Source organism: Cyprinus carpio, chromosome A13 (assembly GCF_018340385.1).
Source record: "Cyprinus carpio isolate SPL01 chromosome A13, ASM1834038v1, whole genome shotgun sequence".
Lineage (NCBI taxonomy): Eukaryota > Metazoa > Chordata > Actinopteri > Cypriniformes > Cyprinidae > Cyprinus > Cyprinus carpio.
Genome location: NC_056584.1, coordinates 23,940,678 through 23,961,489, shown reverse-complemented (window position 1 = coordinate 23,961,489; position 20,812 = coordinate 23,940,678). Strand labels below are relative to the sequence as shown.

The window sequence follows — 20,812 nt, the reverse complement described above, 5'->3', positions numbered from 1 at the left end:
TTAAGAACATGATCTCCCTCCACATTGTACTATATTGGGTCCCAAATTGAGTTAAGTCTTGGTTTGGACAAAGTAACACCATAAATGTTGATTCTAAACTAAAAACACATTTGAAATATGTTGAAATTTGGATTTGAGTCTAGGAATCAGGCCTCAGAAAGTACTGAAGCTCTATGATGATCCCATCTTCTGTGTGTGCTATCAAAGGTTTTATGTTTTGCCTGTTTATGTTCTCCAACCTTTGACAGGTTCATCAGTAGCTCTAATGTCAGAATTTGTAGCTAATGTTCTCACCTTGATGGGCCCCTCTCTCATGATTTGTCCAAGTTTGGCGATGTTGTCATACTCCTGAATAGCAGCTCGTAGATATCTGTCATCTTCCGGTTTAGAGGCCTGAGGCTCATGTCCAAATGTACCCTATAAAAGACAAGATATTTATTTAGTACCCTATAAAGTGAAGATGACACTTAAGTACCCTAAAAAAGCAAGAGAGGACAAAGAGAAGGTCTAGGTTCTTGTGATGACAATACATGCACCTTGGCATAATTCTGTCAGCGTTTTTGTGAGTTTATTACGTGTGTGCGAGCCGGGCTGTTCCAGAGGTCAGCAATGTCACTTAAGTCTTCAGGAAGGTCGTCCTCATGCTCCGCCTGTGCTGCTAACTCCAGATTCCTGCAGAAAGGATCTAGCCACACTGGATTTGCCCTATAAGCACACAGAGAAAGAGAAGCATTGAGGTACAATCAGTTAAACCTTACAATTCAGTCTATGCTAGATAATAACCAACATTGCATTTTGAACATATCTCATATATTAAGAGTATGTTTTGTCACGTGTGATTATTTTAGCAGTCTGGAGCTCTGTTAACACATAAAACATAAAGGCTCATATCAACAACACCATTGTATTGCTCACTCACCCTTCAAATGTGTACTTGTTTGTGTTGGGCATATCCAGAATATCCATCAACCCCTGATTTCCTGCAGATACCAAACACTCTTTTACCATGACAACAAACACAAAGCCATGTCTGTTGAACTTCAAATCGTGTGAGAATTAGACTCAGCTTCCTCCAATCGGATCTATGGGACATTCCCGGCAGCTTACCTGTGGAGCCAGCAACAATTGCCTTCAGCTTCCTTTTGTGCCTGTTAAAACAAGAAACCAAAACCTCTGATCTTATAATAGAACCTCAGATACCTGGTTTTGCATTGAACATAACAAGCAACAGAACAGGATTTAATGTGGTGCTTCTTTCCACAAGAATCTGATGCTTCATTAGATCCTCTAATGAAAGTACTCACACTGTGCGGTAATACCAGTTCATCAGGATAAACAACATGGCAGCAAGGAAGAGTAAAACTGCCAAGATGATAATGGCCATCTGAAAGAGATAAATAGGCATTAATGCTGTATATAATGTATTTTTAATACAATAAATACACTATATACAAACACAAACACCTGTAAGGTGGTGAGGTCATCAGGTGCACGAGTGGTCACAGCAGGCTGAACATCCAGAACGTTGTAGTTTCTAAACAGATTCCTCAACTGCTCCTTGTTCTCATCGATCATCTGAATCACCCTGAAAACCAGTTCAGTGAATCAATCAATCATCCTCAATGGATCAAAGCAACTATGGATGAGACTATATGCGATAATCAATATTTCTATGTTTGATTATCACAGTGTAGATGATAAAGCAACCAGTATAGTTAAAGAAACACCCATTTGACATGTAGGTCATGTTTGGTACTGTATATAACTCTTACCTCTCCACATCTAGAATACGATTGGTCTGCTTGTTGACTACATGAATCAGAACATCAGTTTGAGCGAAGTTCACTCTTCCCTTTTTATCCACATGAAACTATGGGAAAGAAATATCTGATACACTCAGTTGCATGGTTATGACAGGAGATATAATATTGATCTAACTTTGTACAGATTGGACTGTAATCAAATTTTTTATGATATTTATAAAGGCAGCACAAACACACATGTACCTGTACGTCATCAGTGTTAACTATGGCTCCTGTGATGTTTGAGAGCAGGTTTATAAACTCCTCCTGAAACAGCCGGACACGCTCTGGTATCTCGTTAATAACGATTTTCACCCGCTGGTCGTCTCTCAGAATGTAAATGCCCACTAGAGTCACGTCACTGTGTCCTGCCAGATCTCTCGCCAGAACCTCCACCACAAAATAACCCAGATCATATGCCATAAACAGGTCAAACGTTCGGATGATTCCATCAGTCTCACCTGAAAAGAAAGAACAGTCACTTAAAAAAATAAACGGATATTTTAACAGAGAGTTGAAGAGTGTGTAAAGCACACAGACCGATGATGAAGACGTTGCCCATGTCTTCAGAGTCATTGGAATGCAGTTTGATGTAGCGGATGGACAGAATGTGATAAAGAACAAGACTGTTGTTGCCAATGTCATTATCAATCGCTTGAACCCGGATCAGATCAGAGCCCACTTTAGCATCCGCAGCCACACCTGACACAGAGAGAGAGAGACACGTAAGCTAAAAATAAGACACGTAACACATAAAAATAAAATTAATTTTTAAAGCGATTAAATAAAAAAAAATTAAGAAATGAATATAAAAATAATTTATATAATAAATTATAGTGCTGTCTAACGATTAATAGCAATTCATCGCATCCAAAATAAAAGTTTTTGTTTACATAATATATGTGTGTGTACTGTGTATATTTATTATGTACTTATAAATACACACACATGTATGTATATATTTTAGAAAAATATGTTAGGTTTATATATATGATATAAATTAAATGAATATAAATATATACATGTAAATACAGGTAAATATTTTCAAAATATATGCTCTATGTGTGTCTATTTATATATACATTATAAATATACACAATACACACACATATATTATGTAAACAAAAACTTTTATTTTGGATGCAATCAATCGCGATTAATCGTTTGAGAGCACTAATAAAAAATTTTTTTTTTTTGTTTTGTTATATGATGGTCACACTAAACTATCTTGGCAAATTTTTACCATGTCTTTATAACTTATTTATGATACTTCTACATGAGATTATAACTTTTTTTTTAATATTTTATTTTATATTTTACAATTCTAAAAACTGCCAGGGCCGAGCATATCCACAAACTCATAGAAAATAACCAAAACAATCCAAGGTTTTTATTGAGCACAGTGGCTAGATTAACAAATAACCAGACGCCACCCGATCTAAATATTCCCTCACAGTTAAATAGTAATGACTTTATGAATTTCTTCACTGATAAAATAGATAACATCAGAAATACAATAACAAATGTAGATTCTACAGCGTCTAATACTTCATTTTTATCCATCACACCCAAAGATAAACTGCAGTGCTTTACAACTATAGGACAGGAACAGCTAAATAAACTTATCACTGCATCTAAACCAACAACATGTTTATTAGTTCCTGTACCCACTAAATTACTGTAAGAGTTGTTACCTGTAGCCGAAGAACCACTTCTCAATATTATTAACTCGTCGTTATCTTTAGGTCACGTCCCAAAACCATTCAAGCTGGTGGTTATTAAGCCTCTTATTAAGAAACCACACCTAGATCCTTGTGAACTAGCAAATTACAGACCCATTTCAAATCTTCCATTTATGTCTAAAATTTTAGAAACAGTTGTGTCTGCTCAATTGTGCTCCTTCCTGCAAAAAAAAATGATCTCTATGAAAAATTCAGTCGGGTTTCAGGCCCCATCATAGCACAGAAACTGCACTTGTTAAAATTACAAATTACTTGCTTCTTGCATCAGACCAAGGCTGCATCTCATTGCTAGTTTTACTTGATCTTAGTGCTGCGTTCGACACCAAAGATCACGATATACTCATAGATATTTTACAAAACTATAAAGGTATTTATTGGCAGGCTTTAAGATGGTTTAGATCCTACCTGTCCGATCGCTACCACCTTGTTTATTTAAATGGGGAGTCATCTCATTTATCACCAGTAAAATATGGAGTGCCACAAGGATCTGTCCTAGGTCCTCTGCTATTTTCAATATACATGTTGCCCCATGGTAATATCATTAGAAAATACGGGATTAGTTTCCACTTTTATGCTGATGATACCCAACTATATATCTCAACGAGAAACTTGAAACTTCTAAATTATCTAAGCTAACAGAGTGTGTTAAAAATGTAAAAGATTGGATGACCAATAATTTTCTCCTATTAAATTCAGATAAGACAGAGATATTACTTATTAAACCAAAAAACAGTACACAGAATCTAGTAGACTACAGTTTGCAACTAGATGGATGTACTGTTACTTCCTCTCCTGTCAAAAATCTGGGTATTATATTAGACAGCAACTTGTCTTTTGAAAACCATATTTCCCATGTTACAAAAACAGCATTCTTCCATCTTAGAAACATTGCCAAGCTACGAAACATGTTACCTGTTTCTGATGCAGAAAAGCTAGTTCATGCATTCATGACCTCTAGACTGGTACTGCTAGCTGGTTGTTCTGCATCTTCAATAAACAAGCTACAGGTAGTCCAAAATGCAGCGGCTAGAGTCCTTACCAGGTCAAGAAAATACGATCATATTACCCCAAATTTTACAGTCTCTGCACTGGCTACCTATTAATTTCCGTATAAGTTACAAAAAATTATTGCTTATTTATAAGGCCCTTAATGGTTTGGCTCCTGCATACCTAACTAGTCTTCTACCATGCTACAATCCATCATGCTCACTAAGGTAAATAATGATTGGTATTTTGGTAGTACGTTGGATTTTTAAGTCCGGTAGTGGAGGTAGAGCTTTTTCGCATTTGGCTCCCAAACTTTGGAATAGCCTTCCTGATAATGTTCGGGTTCAGGCACACTTTCTCTGTTTAAATCTAGATTAAAAACACACCTCTTTGGCCAAGCATTCAAATAATGCATCTCATAATTTTGGTCTGCAGTTATATCTGATCAAATGCGTATTATTATTCTTAAGCTTGGGTTAAACTAATTAATTTTACTTGGCTGGAACAGCAGCTACGCTAATTATGTCTCTATTTGTTTCTCTGTTTTGCCACGGGATTTACACAAGCTCCAGTCTGGATCCAGAACACCTGAGAAGAGATGATGCCAACCCCTCAGAGGACCTCAGATGATGCTAACCCTGAGACAACATAGTTGCAATCAAGTTTGATTGCATAATTGCTGTTAATAGTGTTAATCGTCTGTTTGTTTACGTCTTTTATTGATTTTTCCGAACATTTCTGCCGTATGCACATAAACTGACAGTCATCACTGATAAGCTACTACTAAATATTGTAGAAACTTAATTTTCTGTAAAGTTGCTTTGCAAAAATTTGTATCGTAAAAAGCGCTAAACAAATAAACTTGAATTTAATTCTGAATGAAGATGATAGAGTTTGAAAAATCAAATTCAATCAATTTTAGATAAGGAGCAAAAAGCAGAAGTAGAAGCTGAAGTAGCTTAAAGGCCAGGACACACCAAGCCAACTTCAAAGAACTAGCAGCGACAAAAGCCGACGGTGTTGTCACCTCGTGTTGGCAGCGTCGGACCAAAAAGCTGCACTAGAACACACCGCACAGACTCCAGCCGACGGCAAACTAACACTTGTTCTGCGCATGCGTGAGAGGAACAAGCTGTTCATATCAGCAGCTATTAATAATATATATTCTTCATTCAAAAGGAGAAACGGAAACAAAGATAAACAAGATAAACGCCGATATACGAAATGTACGTGCTTGTTTTCATCACTTTTGCTTTAATTCTTGGCACTGACTCGTTCGCTAAACTGAACATCCAATCAGAGCTCTCACTCTCGCCGACAGCCCCAACGTCGAGAGCTGACGAGTGGAACACATCGAACAAATTAGCCTGCAATGATGGTAAACGGCCGATCATCGGCTTGGTGTGTCCCGGGCTTAAGTAGAAGACCAAAGAGTTTAAAACTTGCAAGCAGAAGAAAAGCTCAGTTTTGAGCTGCTAATGGTGCTAGATAGCTTTAGACCAAATAAATAAATAATATTAGATGCAAAGTAAATGAAACCCCAAAATTAACCTAAAAATAGTGGTCAAAAGCTGAAATAAAAATAAATAAAATAAATCTGTTACCTGCAGTGTACTCCATCTTTGTGAATCTCGGAGATTGGTCGTTGATGTCCTCAAGGAAGATTCTTACTTCCTGTAATGTAGGGTCACGGCTTGGATCAAGCACTTGGGCCCGCTGTGACCTTTGACCTCTCGGAGGAGACCAGTTTCGGTTACTGGAAGCTTTAACAATGATTGAATACACTGGGATTTCTTCCCGATCCAGATCTTTTTTGACCTGTAACACTCCGGCCGCACTCATACCAAAGTTTCCCTCGGTATCGCCTCCTAGAAAAGAACATCAGTAATGCAGTTAATAAAATGTTTACACTGCCTATGTGTGAAATACTACCATTGTTCTGTAAAGATTACAAGGGAATTTTTAAAGTTTCTCAGAAATCTGAATTTCAACACCTTCTGCTGACGCAACAAAATTGTGCAAACCAAGCGATACATTTGTAAATGTTCTATGAAGAAAGAGTCCTGACCTACAGTAGTTGATCAAGAGTGTTTGCCTGAGACCTAGGTTCACTGACTTTCATATATATATGAAAGAATATATATATATATATGAAAGAATATATATAGGGGAAGTCGTGGCCTAATGGTTAGAGAGTCGGACTCGCAATCCAAGGGTTGTGAGTTCGAGTCTCGGGCCGGCAGGAATTGTAGGTGGGGGGAGTGCATGTCCAGTGCTCTCTCCACCCTCAATACCACGACTGAGGTGCCCTTGAGCAAGGGCACCGAACCCCAACTGCTCCCTGGGCACCGCAGCATAAATGGCTGCCCACTGCTCCGGGTGTGTGTTCACGGTGTGTGTGTGTTCACTGCTGTGTGTGTGCACTTTGGGTGGGTTTAAAGCAGAGCACGAATTCTGAGTATGGGTCCCCATACTTGGCTGTATGTCACGTCACTTTTCACTTTATAAATTTTGATATTTTTGGTTTCTTTAATGGGTTTTTTCAGCAGAGAGATTACTGCCAGATGATTATTCAGCAAATTTAATTCCAATTCACATTAAAGGAACACTCCACTTTTTTTTGAAAACAGGCTCATTTACAAACTCCCCTAGAGTTAAAAAGTTGAGTTTTACCGTTCTCAAATCTTTTCAGCCAATCTCCGGGTCTGGCGGTAGCACTTTTAGCTTAGCTTAGCATAGATCATTAAATCTGATTAGACCGTTAGCATCTCGCTCAAAAATGACCAAAGAGTTTCTATATTTTTCCTATTTAAAACTTGACTCTTCTGTAGTTAGATCATGTACTAAGACCGACGGAAAATGAAAAGTTTCGATTTTCTATGCCAATATGGCTAGGAACTATACTCTCATTTCGGCGTAATAATCAAGGAACTTTGCTGCCGTACCATGGGTGCAGCAGGCGCAATGATATTACGCTGCGCCTGAAAATAGTCTCAGCTAGGTAACTTCCAATAAGCCTATTTTCATTTTCCGTCGGTCTTAGTACTCAATGTAACTACAGAAGAGTCAAGTTTTAAATAGGAAAAATATAGAAACTCTTGTTGTTGGAGTGTTCCTTTAAATGCATAAACTCCTTTTGTAACACCTGAATGGAGCCTAACACTGGATAAGCTTGGTATTATGATGCAATGCATATATAGGGGTTTATTTTTGCTGTTTAACGTTGTGTCTGCACCTGCAATGAAATAGTAGACGATAGCATTAGAGCCCTCGTCTGCGTCCACTGCACCGGTCACATTGCCCACAACAGTCCCAGGAGATGAGTGCTCAGGCACAGATAGAGTCTGATATGGCAAACTTCCTCTCTGAAATACACGCAACACACAGAATTAAGCAATAAGTGATGCAAAATTTTTCAAGCGTCACATTTCATGATGTAGAAGTCCTCAACCCTATAAAGCCTACTTTATCATATTTGATATGCAAATTTCTAAGGTCTCTAAAATACCAACATTATCAAAACTTTGCTGAAAAACCTGTTTACTATGTGCCTTCTATCATTTGACAATAGTTTATACTTTTTTTATAATAATTTTTTGTAGTTGTTGTAAATTTCTAAAAACGTCCACATACATGTGTCTTTCTGCTGCAAAATCTTATTTTTACAAAGTAAACAAAGAATAACTTTTATATTGATGGCAATATTAAAGACAAACATTTACTAAACTGAAGCAACTTGATTATCCATTCATCATTTTTTAATTTTTTATTTTTTTGTAATAAAAATGTTAAAATGTGATACAATACAGCAGGCTTTTGAGGAATGTTTATTTACATCTCTCAGTCATCACTGCATTACATTACATTAATTGTTTTGTTCCACAATAAAAGTTTTGATCATAAACTAAGCATTTAAATATTTTACAAAAAAAAATTATGGGGATGTAGAGTGCAACTGAGATTTATATGCATTTTATGCAAGTAGTCTATTATTGTTGATTTACATGACAAGCTATCAGAATTTAATTTTAGCCAAATAAATATCAGCATCAGCACCAAATTGCATATTGGTGCTCTTTTTTTGGCCTCTGAAATAAAACTGAGGTGTTTTCTTTTCCTCCTCAAATATGAGCTTCATATTCTCACTATATTATATATTATATTACATGAGGCATAAAAGCCTGATGTATCAAATATGATAAACACAAATGCAAATTTGTGAAAAATTTTGTCTAAAGCTTGATTTAAATGTTTCATTAAATAAAATAGGTTTTTATGACTATTATTTCATAGTCCGGTTTTACAGAGTTAATACAAAACTAGCCAACTGGCCTACAGACTGTACTTGAAAATAGAATGATGTATCTGATATTTAAAAACAAATGATCAAAACATTACCGGAGGTTTAAGAAAAACAGGTTCATTGTCGTCGATATCAGACAGAGCCACCTGCAGCGGCTGCATGGTCTCATATGGGACGGGCTGCCCGAGGTCATAAGCCACCACAACCAGCTGCACACCAATACAGAGATTTCAACTGTTATTGCACCATTTTTTTAGGTTTTCTGCTGTTTTCATTTGCCTTTTATTTTGAATTGTGTCTGGTTAGAAAGAAGGACTCACACTGTACAGGGCTTGTTTCTCTCTGTCAAGTTTAACCGCAGTGTTGATCACTCCGGTCACTGCATCAATATGGAAGTTCTCCCAGTCTCTATTTCCTGCTCCAGTCTGCAAGAAGCTGTACCGGACTTCTCCGTTCACCCCCTCATCCTCATCTGTGGCAAACACTTCATACACCACCAGCCCAGGAGGCTGTTCCTGCAAGGACACACACAAAACATGACCGGATGCTCACCCATTCATGGTGTCAGACCCTTTACAAAAACAGGTCATCCAAGCTCTCACAGCCCAGATATGGGGCATCAAATCTGACAGACCTCCATGTGACAAAGTATTGAATGGTGAGTACTCATCCCTGTTCAATTGTCCATGCGAGAGATTTTAGTCAGAATGACAAGCAGAGGATCTCTTAATTTATATTTTTTTGTGCCATTTCGTGCTTTTGACTATAATCAAAGGCATTTCAAAGGTTTTAAAGACTGTCCTTGCTGCAAAAGGAACTTACAAAGTTTCCACAAAGTCCTCAAAATACTATCCGCTATGGCACAATGGTTAACATCTCTCTGAGTCACAGGGGTGTGCTTGGGCTCAGGAATAAAGAGATAATGATCACAAAGATCTGCAACACGATCTATTCGCTCTGGCTGTCACATGTATACAGGAGGCTTGACCACACAAGCAAACACTAGATCTCTGATGCATGTTTCAGCATGCAACTAGACAGCTACATGTAATGGATATACCTATGAAGTACAAAAGGAAGTCTTGAGGAAGACAAAAGAAGAGTGTTGTGGGATAACTGAGAACACATCAAAGTGGTTGAGTTGTGATTTGTAGGATGAGTGAGAAAGCCTGCATTCAATAACAATAAAAATTTGCGCTTGGTTTTTCACTGCCTCACACCTCAAGTATGTGCATGATAGTGCCATTGGCAGGCCGCACAAAGACCGGCCTGTTATCATTGACATCTATGACGGTGATCTGAAGACTGGCGGTTCCCCAGAGTGGTGTTCTGCCATGATCGGTCGCCACCACTGTCAGATTAAACCTCTCAAAACTCTGCAGTAACCGCAGGGAGCAAATCAGCCCAGTGTCAGGGTCCAGAGAGAACGCATCTGTAAAAGAGAGCGGAAGAGACATCAGCAACATCATCAGACTATGTAGCTGTAGTCAAGGGGGTTTATCAAATTGTACATGGAAAGTAAATTGACAATGTCATTAATTTCCAATTAATTTCCTGATTTTGAATCAAGGCTGCAAACAGGATGGTGATTAGCAATTAAAATTTAAGAAAGCAGATTTTAAGTGCTATGAAATAAAAATAAATCTGTATTTCTGTATATCTGTGTGTGTGTGTGTGTGTGTGTGTGTGTGTGTGTGTGATTTACCCGCTCCAGGGCCCTGTAGACTGTAGGTAAGTAATGCATTCTCCCCCTCATCGAGATCAATGGCCTTCATTGTGATCACTGATGTACCAACCGGCTCATTCTCAAACATACTAGTGGTGTAGACTCTCTCTGAGAAACGTGGGCGGAAATCATTTACATCCATCACTGTCAACTGCACCTGAAAGACACACAGAGAGAGACGGAGATCAGAGATCTGATACAGAGGTGTTAAGGTGGAGTAGTTTTCCAAGTTTTTGAGGTCAGCTCATGCAAAACTGTTCACATGAAAATGAAACTTTCTGTGCAAAAAAATGCAAACATGTACAAGAAGCATGATATCTGAACATTGGTTTGGAATACAGCAAACCAACAATTCAATTTAAATCACATCATGACGATGCATACTGCCCAGCTGGACTCATCAAAGCTGATTTGGATTTGCATTTTACTCACATCTGGAACTTATGAATATTATGCAAACTGGGCATTTAAAATTGCATCAGCTGATTGTATTTTAATTTTCTGCTTGTTTTGCTTCTATAACTTCCCACTTCCTCATAACAACAGAGTGTGAATAGAGGAAGTGCGAGCTGAACATTTGGTCACCTCACAAACACTTCACGTCTTGTGAAACCTCATTTGCAAAGCTGATGCTCTCTTCATATCCTCCTTAAACAGGAACTGGAAGTGAAGAAGACTCCGCCTTGACTGCGTCAAAGTCTCTTGCTCAAATCATTTTATCCATGTTTGGTTTTCTTCCTGTGGTCAACTGGTCTTTACAGTTTGCAGAACAGGTTGTTTGAACATTGATTTCACAGTGAGATAAAACATTGACACAAGTTCGTGTCTGAACGAGCCGGAGCTAAACAAATTTTATTTAGCAACTAAAAAGGACACCATATGCTGCCTCCTACTTTTGAGTTTAGAAGTCATAATTAAAGGGATACTCCACCCCAAAATAAAATTTTGTCATTAATCACTTACCCCCATGTCGTTCCAAACCCAAAAAAGCTTTGTTCGTCTTCAGAACACAATTTAAGATATTTTGGATGAAAACCGGGAGGCTTGAGACTGTCCCATAGACTGGCAAATAAATTACACTGTCAAGGCCCAGAAAAGTATGAAAGACATCATCAGAATACTCATAACATTATGAAGCGATGAGAATACTTTTTGTACGAGAAGAAAACAAAAATAACGACTTTATTCAACAGTTTGTCTCCCGCCACATCACCATAGAGCCATTTTGGAAAACATGTTCTTGAACGCAAACTGCGTACGCTCTTCTGTGTCAGCCGCAAAACAAGGATTCACTGTTTTCTTTCAAATCAAAGCGTAAATACACATAGAAAATGTATCCTTGTGGTGACATGGGGGTAAAGTGATTAATGACAAAATTTTCATTTTGGGGTGGAGTATCTCTTTAAGTTGGCTTCTTCTTCTTCTTCTGAGACCAAATTTTAAAATGTATCTCCTCCTAGACTTTTAAAGCTACAGCCACCAAACTCGGGTCAGACCTTCAGACTGGTCTGACTTGGGTTGCTATATCGTTTCTAACTGATCAGGCTTACGGTTTTCGTAAACCAGACTATCAAACCACCTAAAATCCCATAGACTTTCATTGAGGGGGTGAAAACTTTTATACAATAAGACTTATTGTGTATTCAAGATGTCTACTGCCATAGCAAAGCTTAACAACTCCCTACTGAAAATACAGCTAAAACCAGCCTAAGCTGATTTACTGCTTTGGCTGGTCTCCCAAGCTGGTTTTAAAGTGGTTTTAAAGGTCTCCCAAGCTGGTTTTAAAGTGGTTTTAAAGTGGTCAGGCTGGTCTTAGCTGGTTTTTACCTGTTTTTTTTATTTTTTTTATTTACTGAATCAATTGGTTTTAGCTGGATTAGCATAGAAACATGCTAGTAACTTGCTAATCAGGCTAACAACATGTTAGTAACTTGCTAATCATGCTAGCAACATGCTAGTCACTTGTTAATCCTGCTAGCAACATGTTAGTAACTTGTTAATAATGCTAACAACATGATAGTGACATGCTAATCACTTGTTAATCATGCTAGCAACATGCTAGTAACTTGTTAATAATGCTAACAACATGCTAGTCACTTGCTAATCATGCTAACAACATGCTAGTAAATTATTAATAATGCTAGCAACATGATATAAACATGCTAACGACATGCTAGTAACTTACTAATCATGCTAGTCACTTGCTAATCATGCTAGCAACATGCTAGTTACTTGCTAATAATGCCAACAACATGCTAGCGACATTCTAATCATGCTGGAAACACGCTAGCGACATGCTAGTAACTTGCTAATCATGTTAGCGACATACTAGTCACTTGCTAATCATGCTAGCAACATGCTAGTTTACTATTTCTTATCTATTTATCTATTTGTCTATTAATCTATTTTTCTGATAGATTGTATGGTCTTCAAAACTTGTAAACTACTTCAAATTAGTTAAAACTGAAAACCCTCTTTTAAAAATACTTCAAACTTTCTGGCTAGGCTTTTTCAAGCCAACTTAAAGTTTGCCTACAAACTTTACTATCTAGTTATAAAGAGGTAATAAATGGGCGAAATTTCACATTTTTTTCAGCTCATCCATACATTGTATGTACCTGGACAGAGTTTTCTCTGCGGTTGTTGGGGCTGCCGCCGGGGTTGTCTCTGGCATAGGCTGTGAGAGTGTAACGGTCCTTGGTCTCTCTGTCCAGGGCAGACAGGATGTAGATGTCACCCTGATAATACAGGGCATCAACATTGCATATAAATGACATTATAAATGGCATTTCTTACTGTCTTTTGTTTTCACACCAACACACTCACCGTAGTGGGTGTGATGCCAAACTTGCCCTCTCCATCCACTAGCCCATATTCAATGACAGAGAACAGGCCGGAGTCTGCATCTGTCGCACTCACACTTACAATAATGGTCCCGAGTGCAACATCCTCAAAAATGGACTTCTGCACACACAAACATACACAAAATCTTTGGTTCAAAAGTCTCTTATGTTCACCAAGACTGCATTTATTTGATCAAAAATACACTAAATATTTAAATATTGTGAAATATTATTACAATTTAAAATAACTGTTAGAATATATTTTAAAATTGAATTTATTCCTGTTATGCAAAGCTGAATTTTCAGCATCACTACTCCAGTCTTCAGTGTCACATGATCCTTCAGAAATAATTCAAATATTTGGTTCTTAAGAAACATTCTTATTTTTATCAGTGTTGTGCTGCTTAAATTTTTTGTGGAAAATGTGAAAAGCCTAAAGCAACACTGAGAATATCTAACATAGCATTGATATAAACTGATGAAAACTGAAAACTGTGACATTAAAATGCATTAAGACATTAACTAAATAATCATATAAATACTCATTGGTCATACTAAAAAATTCATACAAAAAGCAACACAGAAGCATTTTCACTAAAGTGTCAAACTTTGACACCACTATATGAGCTTCACACCTCTATTTTGTTCCATCAGAATTAGCATTCTTCCTGAATTTACCAGAAAAGAAAAGCATTCAATTCTGCACAGTACTCTGATGCTCTCTGGTTTGTTCTGATTTACCTGATATAAAGGTTGCTGAAAGACTGGGTTGTTGTCATTGACATCAACAATGCGCAAATAAACAGGAAGTTCGGCAAAGCGAGGAGGCGTGCCGTGATCCTGAGCACGCACTGTAAAGTTCAACCACTGCACTTGTTCATAATCCACTGTCCGATTGGCCACAATTTTACCTGTGGATAGTAATTTAGAAAGACATGCACCGTGTAGATTAGAGATGGAATTAAATCACCCATTTTCCAAGCTTCAATCATTTAGGGATAAGGGTTAGACCACTGATAGAAATGTTGTAGAAATTAGAATATATATTCATGTGTGTAACCTGTAGAAGGGTCTTCAAGTCTTATGTAGTCTCCACGGGGCAGGTGTAGGAGCTGGTAGATGATCTGACCATTGAGTCCTTTATCAGGATCCACAGCTGTCACCGACAGCAGTGTGGTACCAGACACAGCGCCCTCCAGAATCCTCTCCGAGAAGTTTGCCACCCCGAAAGGACGAAAACGAGGAGCGTTGTCATTCACATCCAGCACGTTGATGGTTAATTTAGCTGTGGGGAGAAATCAAATTTAAACGAGTTGATTTCCCCGGAAAGAGGAAAAGAAACTACATTTTCCCCCCAGGCTGATTTAGTGCTGGTCAAAAAAAAAGAAATCATAGGAAGGAAAACCTGACAAACTGGAAGTTGGTTTCCAGCATGGTTTCTGCTTAACTTTGCTGGTCAAGCCAGTTAATAAGACCGGTGTGGACAGTAAGTGCTCCCAGAGCACATACTGGTCTTTTCAGTAGATGCAATAAAAGAAAAAGATTGCGATATGAACAATCTTAAAGGAATAGTTGCAGTTGTAGATAGAGATGAGATTGTTTCATCAGCGGAACAGATTTGGAGAAATGCAGCATTTAGTACATCACTTGCTCACCAGTGGATCCTCTGCAAGGAATAGGTGCTGTAAGAATGAGAGTTTAAACAGATTCTCCGAACAATAATCCACGACTAATGTAAGTAATCCACAAGCGTATTTGTAATAAACCAGCTTTTCGCTTCACAAGACATTCATGGATGTAGTGGAGCTGTGTGCACTACTTGTGGATTATTGTGAAGATTTTATCAGATGTTTAGACTCTCGTTCTGACGGCACCCAATCACTGCAGAGGATCCATTGATGAGCAAGTGATGTAATGGTAAATTTCTCCGAATCTGTTCCAGTGAAGAAACAAACCCATCTGCATCTTGGATGACCTGAGGGTGAGTAAATTAAATAGATGAACAAACGAAAACAGGAGGGACCGAAAGAAGTACGTAGACAGAAAGATCTTTCTTACCATTGGGTACACTGACAGACATGTCAATAACATCACTGGCATTGTCATGCACTGAAACGATGATCTCAAAAGTGGCAACTAGCTCTCGGTTCAAGGGGTTCCGTACAAACACAGCACCTGAGAATAAATATCAACAAAAAACGACAGAACATGTTTCCCGGAAGTAAAAATCACATTCATTTTCTCTATAGATAATAGATTTTTAATAAAAATGTATAGTGTTTAGTTGCTGAATTACAAATGAAGAGCTACATGTAACGTCTCAGAGGGCTAAAAGTGCAACTTCTGCAGCAAGACATAATTGCTCACCTGTGTAAAAGTCAATTCCAAACGACTGCTGCAGCCCATCCACTGGATTATTCCCATCGTCCTTTGCTTCCACAGAGATGATGTAATACTCCAGGCGGGGACGTAGATCAGGGTCCTCGGCAGTGAGCGTAGCTACGACTTCTCCTGGCGGTGTTGACTCGTTAACGCTGATAGTCTGCACGGGCCGTATGAAACGAGGACGGGAGTCATTGACATCGTCCAGAACAACAGTTAACATCGCCGTTCCTGAGAGAGGGGGTGTGCCTCGGTCAGTTGCTATGACAACTAGACGGTACGAGCTACGCTCCTCTCGGTCCAGTGTAGCATTGCCGACCACAACGGCACCAGAGAGAGCGTCAACAGTGAAACGGTCCTGAGCGCCGCTGTCTAACCGATACTGCAGCCAACCGTTAGAGCCGCCATCAGCATCACTCGCCGACAGCTGCGTTACTACCACACCTGAAAATACACACAATGATACATTTTTAGATTTAGCAATTTTAGTATTTCAAATACAACTTATTTTATTTAGTATTTCTGATTTCTGTTTTCATGTAATATTTATATTTTATTTTAGCTTTACTTCAATGTAGAAATATATATACATTAATAATACTTATAAAAAAAATACATACAATAAATATTAATTAGTGAATTAGTTTAAAATAACAACATACTCCCACTCTTTGCAATGGGCACCAACAAACAAGATTAAAGTAGCTTTTCTAGCAGTTCATCTACCTCCATCAGTTACTGTCTCTCTCACCTGTGGGGCTGTTTTCTGGCAGGTGTACAGTGAAACTGGATGGATTGAAGACAGGTGGGTTGTCATTTATGTCAAGGATGGTGATTGTTAGTGGAACGGTGCTGTTTAAACCTCCCACATCCTCCCCTAGCAGAAACAGCTCCACCCGCGGCACAGAGAAAGCCTCCCGGTCCAGCACAGCACCCCCACGCACTGATACCACCCCTACGGGCAGAGAGAGAGGGGGTGGGAAAGAGAACGTGTCATGAGTGGGAGTAGTGCTTGATTACGCAAACCCTGTGGGTGTATGAAAGGTGGGAGGACTATTGTCTTGTATAACTAACACCACAGATATAAAAGTAGCCGCATATTTAAAGGAATTAAATCTAAGATCATTTAATCATTGAAAAAAAGACTCATTTAAGACCAACTTTACAAAAAGCTTAAAGGTTAAATTCATTTGATGTTAAAATACTTTCTTAATTAAATATACAAAGACAACTATAAGTAAACTGAATAGTGCAAACTATATTATTGAGCATCCTGACCAACCTGACACAGCAACACTGCCTTTACAAATGGCTTGAGTTTATATGTTTTTCAACCAATGGCAGACGGGGAATGTTTGGAAAATATGTTATTATTTTTTCACTTCCGTTTGGTGACACAAAACAAAACAAACAAACAAAATAAATAAATAAAAAATAATGGACTGTACTAACAGAAAAAAACTCTGAAAATACTACATCAATGTGAGCATTCTCTTGAAGACAACATAACGTTTTTAAAAACTCCTTGAGGCCTTTCATTTTGGAAAACATGAAAACAAAACAGACAATCTAACAATCTATAGCATCTGTGCTTAACCTCAGACCTGTGCGGGAGTCTATGGAGAAGAGGTCCACTCTAGTTCCCAGAAGACGATACCTCACCACCGCATTCTCCCCAATGTCTTTGTCCTCTGCTAGAACTGGGCCGTTTAGAATCAACACAGTGGTGCCTGATGGACAGAGAGAGAGAGAGAGAGAGAGGGAGAGAGAGAGAGAGGTTCAGAGATTTGGCTTCAGAGGTTCAGCTTTGATCTGATGTTAAATGAGTCATGAACATCACTTTTCATCCTGTATTTATTTCTCCTCAGAGTATGTTACATTAGTCACAACTTCAGCTGGCCAAAAGAGAGTATAATTTAGTTTTTCATGCTTATTTTAATGCTTATTTGTTTCATAATTGATGACTTTTGTAAAATTGACAGTTATCGAACTGAATTGGATCAACACTGAACTAAACTGAGCTGAATAATGACACTAACGTTTTCTGTAGAGCAGCTTTATTGCTCAATCAGATTAGCTTCATAACTGATGAACTGCAACATTGACACTTTTACTGAAATGAATCAACACTGAGCTGAATAATGATTGTCTTCTGTAGACCTGCATATACCTTTAAGACTTCTAAGTAAGCTTGTTTCTTAATACATAATAGTGCTTATTTATGGGTTACAGATTTATATTATGTTCTAAATACCAAATAGGTGTTATTGATGTGTAATAGTGAGTGATGATTTGATGTTAACACAAAACATCAGAAATGGTATTTTTGTTCTGAATTCTGAAAGTTAAAAAAATGTATTCATAGTGCAACAAACTTCTGCTTCAAAACCTTTGTCATTACAAAGGCAATCAACAGCTGTTTTAATCTTATAAACGCGATTAAAAAGCTTTTCTTTTTGGCCCTACATGAGCTTTGTTTCTGAGAGTCAGGAAGTGGTTAGAGAGAACACTGGGTACCTGTGGGTGGGTTTTCACTGATCTCGCCCCTGTAGCTGGACTGGGTGAAGACGGGCCTGTTGTCATTCACATCCAGCACAGTCACCACCAACAACTCTGAATCCTGAGCAGAGAGACAAGAGTCTCATGACAGAGTTCACCTGATGGTGTCAATCATGCCATCTGTGAAACGTGAATATGTTGTGTTAGTTACCCTGCGTGCGATGCGAGGGTTGTCTGGGTTGTCTTTGACGGTGATGGTGAGGCTGTATTCAGCCACTCTCTCTCTGTCCAGCGGCCTGTTCACCTGAACTACACCTGACTGGAGGGAAGAGCATTTTAGTCTGTTCACTCTTACATTATTATTTCTGTCAAAGGGGGGGGGGTATCTTTTTCTTTTCTTCCCTATATCCCTCTGTCACTTACTGTCTCATTAATGTAGAATGATCCATCACTGTTGCCGGCGGTGATGCTGTATGTGAGGAGAGCATTGCGGTCGCTGTCAGAGTCTTGTGCCCGCACTTGAGTGATGGAGGTGTGGATCGGTGCTCCCTCGCTCACGCTGCTGTTATTGGGTAAGTTGAGCAGGATGGGGTCGTTATCATTAATGTCCAACACCTGAATGCTCACTACCACCTGACACAGAAAAACAAAACCACTCTATGAATTATGGGAAATATTTAAGTAATTCAGTACATACTAATTCACACATATAAATAGTACAAAATATCACAATTAACGTGGCTTGAAACATAGTCCGTTTCCTATTATTAAGTGTGTATTTGTGCATGCTTTATAGATTTGAAGCAGTTTCTTTCAATGTTTTCAATGGAAAAATGACAGATTGTGTTCTTTTTAAATAAATTAATTTTTTTTAAAGCTCTGGGTTTGCTGTGTTTGTTTGTAGGACTGCACAATTTGGCCAAAATGTTTTGTAATTATATATCAATATGACTAGAAAAATAAAAATAACGATTATTATTATTAGTATTATTATAAAATAAAACTATAAAAAATAAATATTGTTGTGGTAAACTTTCACTGTAAAATAAAAATTGAGGATTTGAGTAGACTAATATAATTATAATTTTATTTTACAACTGTAAAATTACAATGCTAATATTTATGACTGATTTAATTGCTTAATTTATATATTATAGATTTGAATAACTGTTGTGAAGAATGGACAAAAAAAGGCTAATAAAATTGGGGGAAAATTTGCAATCTTTCTGATATTTTTTTTTTATTATTATTTTAAGCACCAGGTTTGCTGTGCTTTTTTATATTAAAAAAAGAAAGAAATACAACTATTGCAAAGTAAAATAAAAGATTGAGTTTTAATTGAATTAAGGTCTTAATTTTCAAATGTTTAATGTTTAATTTTGGTGTACTACAGGGAGGTCTTAAAGCTTCTCCTTTGTTGACAACAGATGGATTATAAGCACGATTACAAGGAAGATAGTCGGAATATATCGCATCCCCAAATGCAACCCAAACTCAGAGCCGATGCAGAGATGAATCTGCAGAGCAGCATTAACCGTTAACCGAGCTTCTCTAAGAACATGTTTTATTTTCGTTTTTTTTTTTTTTAGTACAAGTAGCTCTTGTGCAAAAGAACCCAATGCGGTCTCGTTCGGAAAAACACAGCTCAGATATCTAATTAAATTTCAGACTTTTCAGTTTCAATTTCAATTTTCAGTTTTATTTAGATCAATTGTGAAGCTCTATTGACAAGAGATGCTGTTTTTAAAAGTATGAAAATTAAACTAAAATAATAATAATTAATTGTAGTAATAACAAATATCAATGTAATTCATTTAGCTTGATGCTTAACTACAAATGCAAACTGTACACAACAAAGAGGTTTGTGGTGTCACAGTGCAATTTAGTATGTCCCAATACTGGCCTATTGTCTTCCCACATACTCAAAAGCATGTACTTTCCCATCAGTTCATAATTTTTGGCATAGTAGAAGAATAAGAACTGAATGTGTGTGGGGGTGTTTACCGTAGCGCTGAGCGCTGGCGTTCCCAGATCTTTGGCAGTAATGGTAATGTTGTAATAGGTGATAGTTTCTCTGTCCAGCTCCACATCTCTCCTCACTCTTAACTCTCCCTCAACTGATGAGATTACAAACTCATCTGGGAATGAAAGAGACCGAAAGAAAAACAGAAAGACAGAAAGGAACAACTCAATTTAAAGGCAGACTTAAAAACACAGGAAATTGCAGTACAAATAATTTTTCTGATTGGATCTCAATCAGCTGTCTACCACACACACACACACACACACACACACACTTTTCAGGTCCCCTGCGGTGATGCTGTACTCCACTTTTCCGTTGGATCCTGAGTCGGCGTCTGTGGCTTTAACTGTCCACACACGTGGACCCGGCTGACCCTCTGTGATTTCAAACGGACCTTCGAATGGTCTCGGGAAGATGGGTGCGTTATCGTTCACATCTACCACATTCACCAGGACCTGTGGTAAGGGGAGTGTGTGAGTGTGATATAAAGGAATCAGAAGGACTG

The 20,812-nt window shown here is 38.0% G+C and overlaps 1 protein-coding gene across 3 annotated transcripts in view; it reads right to left on the bottom strand.

The window, feature by feature from the left end:
* Positions 1-20,812, bottom strand: part of LOC109048505 (cadherin-23-like) — a 233,629-nt gene that overhangs the window by 3,540 nt on the left and 209,277 nt on the right. For all 3 annotated transcript variants that reach the window (XM_042769422.1, XM_042769420.1, XM_042769421.1), the window contains exons 40-67: positions 20,582-20,762; positions 20,289-20,422; positions 18,708-18,917; positions 18,496-18,603; positions 18,303-18,405; positions 17,390-17,515; positions 16,537-16,740; positions 15,771-16,229; positions 15,462-15,578; positions 14,464-14,688; positions 14,145-14,314; positions 13,387-13,524; positions 13,179-13,298; positions 10,540-10,717; positions 10,055-10,266; positions 9,155-9,349; positions 8,930-9,043; positions 7,767-7,896; positions 6,136-6,399; positions 2,343-2,504; positions 2,007-2,263; positions 1,773-1,870; positions 1,465-1,585; positions 1,305-1,384; positions 1,108-1,148; positions 920-980; positions 576-705; positions 295-417 (exon numbers count right to left, since the gene is read on the bottom strand). In XM_042769422.1, the coding sequence (XP_042625356.1) occupies positions 295-417; positions 576-705; positions 920-980; positions 1,108-1,148; positions 1,305-1,384; positions 1,465-1,585; positions 1,773-1,870; positions 2,007-2,263; positions 2,343-2,504; positions 6,136-6,399; positions 7,767-7,896; positions 8,930-9,043; positions 9,155-9,349; positions 10,055-10,266; positions 10,540-10,717; positions 13,179-13,298; positions 13,387-13,524; positions 14,145-14,314; positions 14,464-14,688; positions 15,462-15,578; positions 15,771-16,229; positions 16,537-16,740; positions 17,390-17,515; positions 18,303-18,405; positions 18,496-18,603; positions 18,708-18,917; positions 20,289-20,422; positions 20,582-20,762 (4,461 nt within the window). The remainder of the gene's footprint in view (positions 1-294; positions 418-575; positions 706-919; positions 981-1,107; positions 1,149-1,304; positions 1,385-1,464; positions 1,586-1,772; positions 1,871-2,006; positions 2,264-2,342; positions 2,505-6,135; positions 6,400-7,766; positions 7,897-8,929; positions 9,044-9,154; positions 9,350-10,054; positions 10,267-10,539; positions 10,718-13,178; positions 13,299-13,386; positions 13,525-14,144; positions 14,315-14,463; positions 14,689-15,461; positions 15,579-15,770; positions 16,230-16,536; positions 16,741-17,389; positions 17,516-18,302; positions 18,406-18,495; positions 18,604-18,707; positions 18,918-20,288; positions 20,423-20,581; positions 20,763-20,812) is intronic.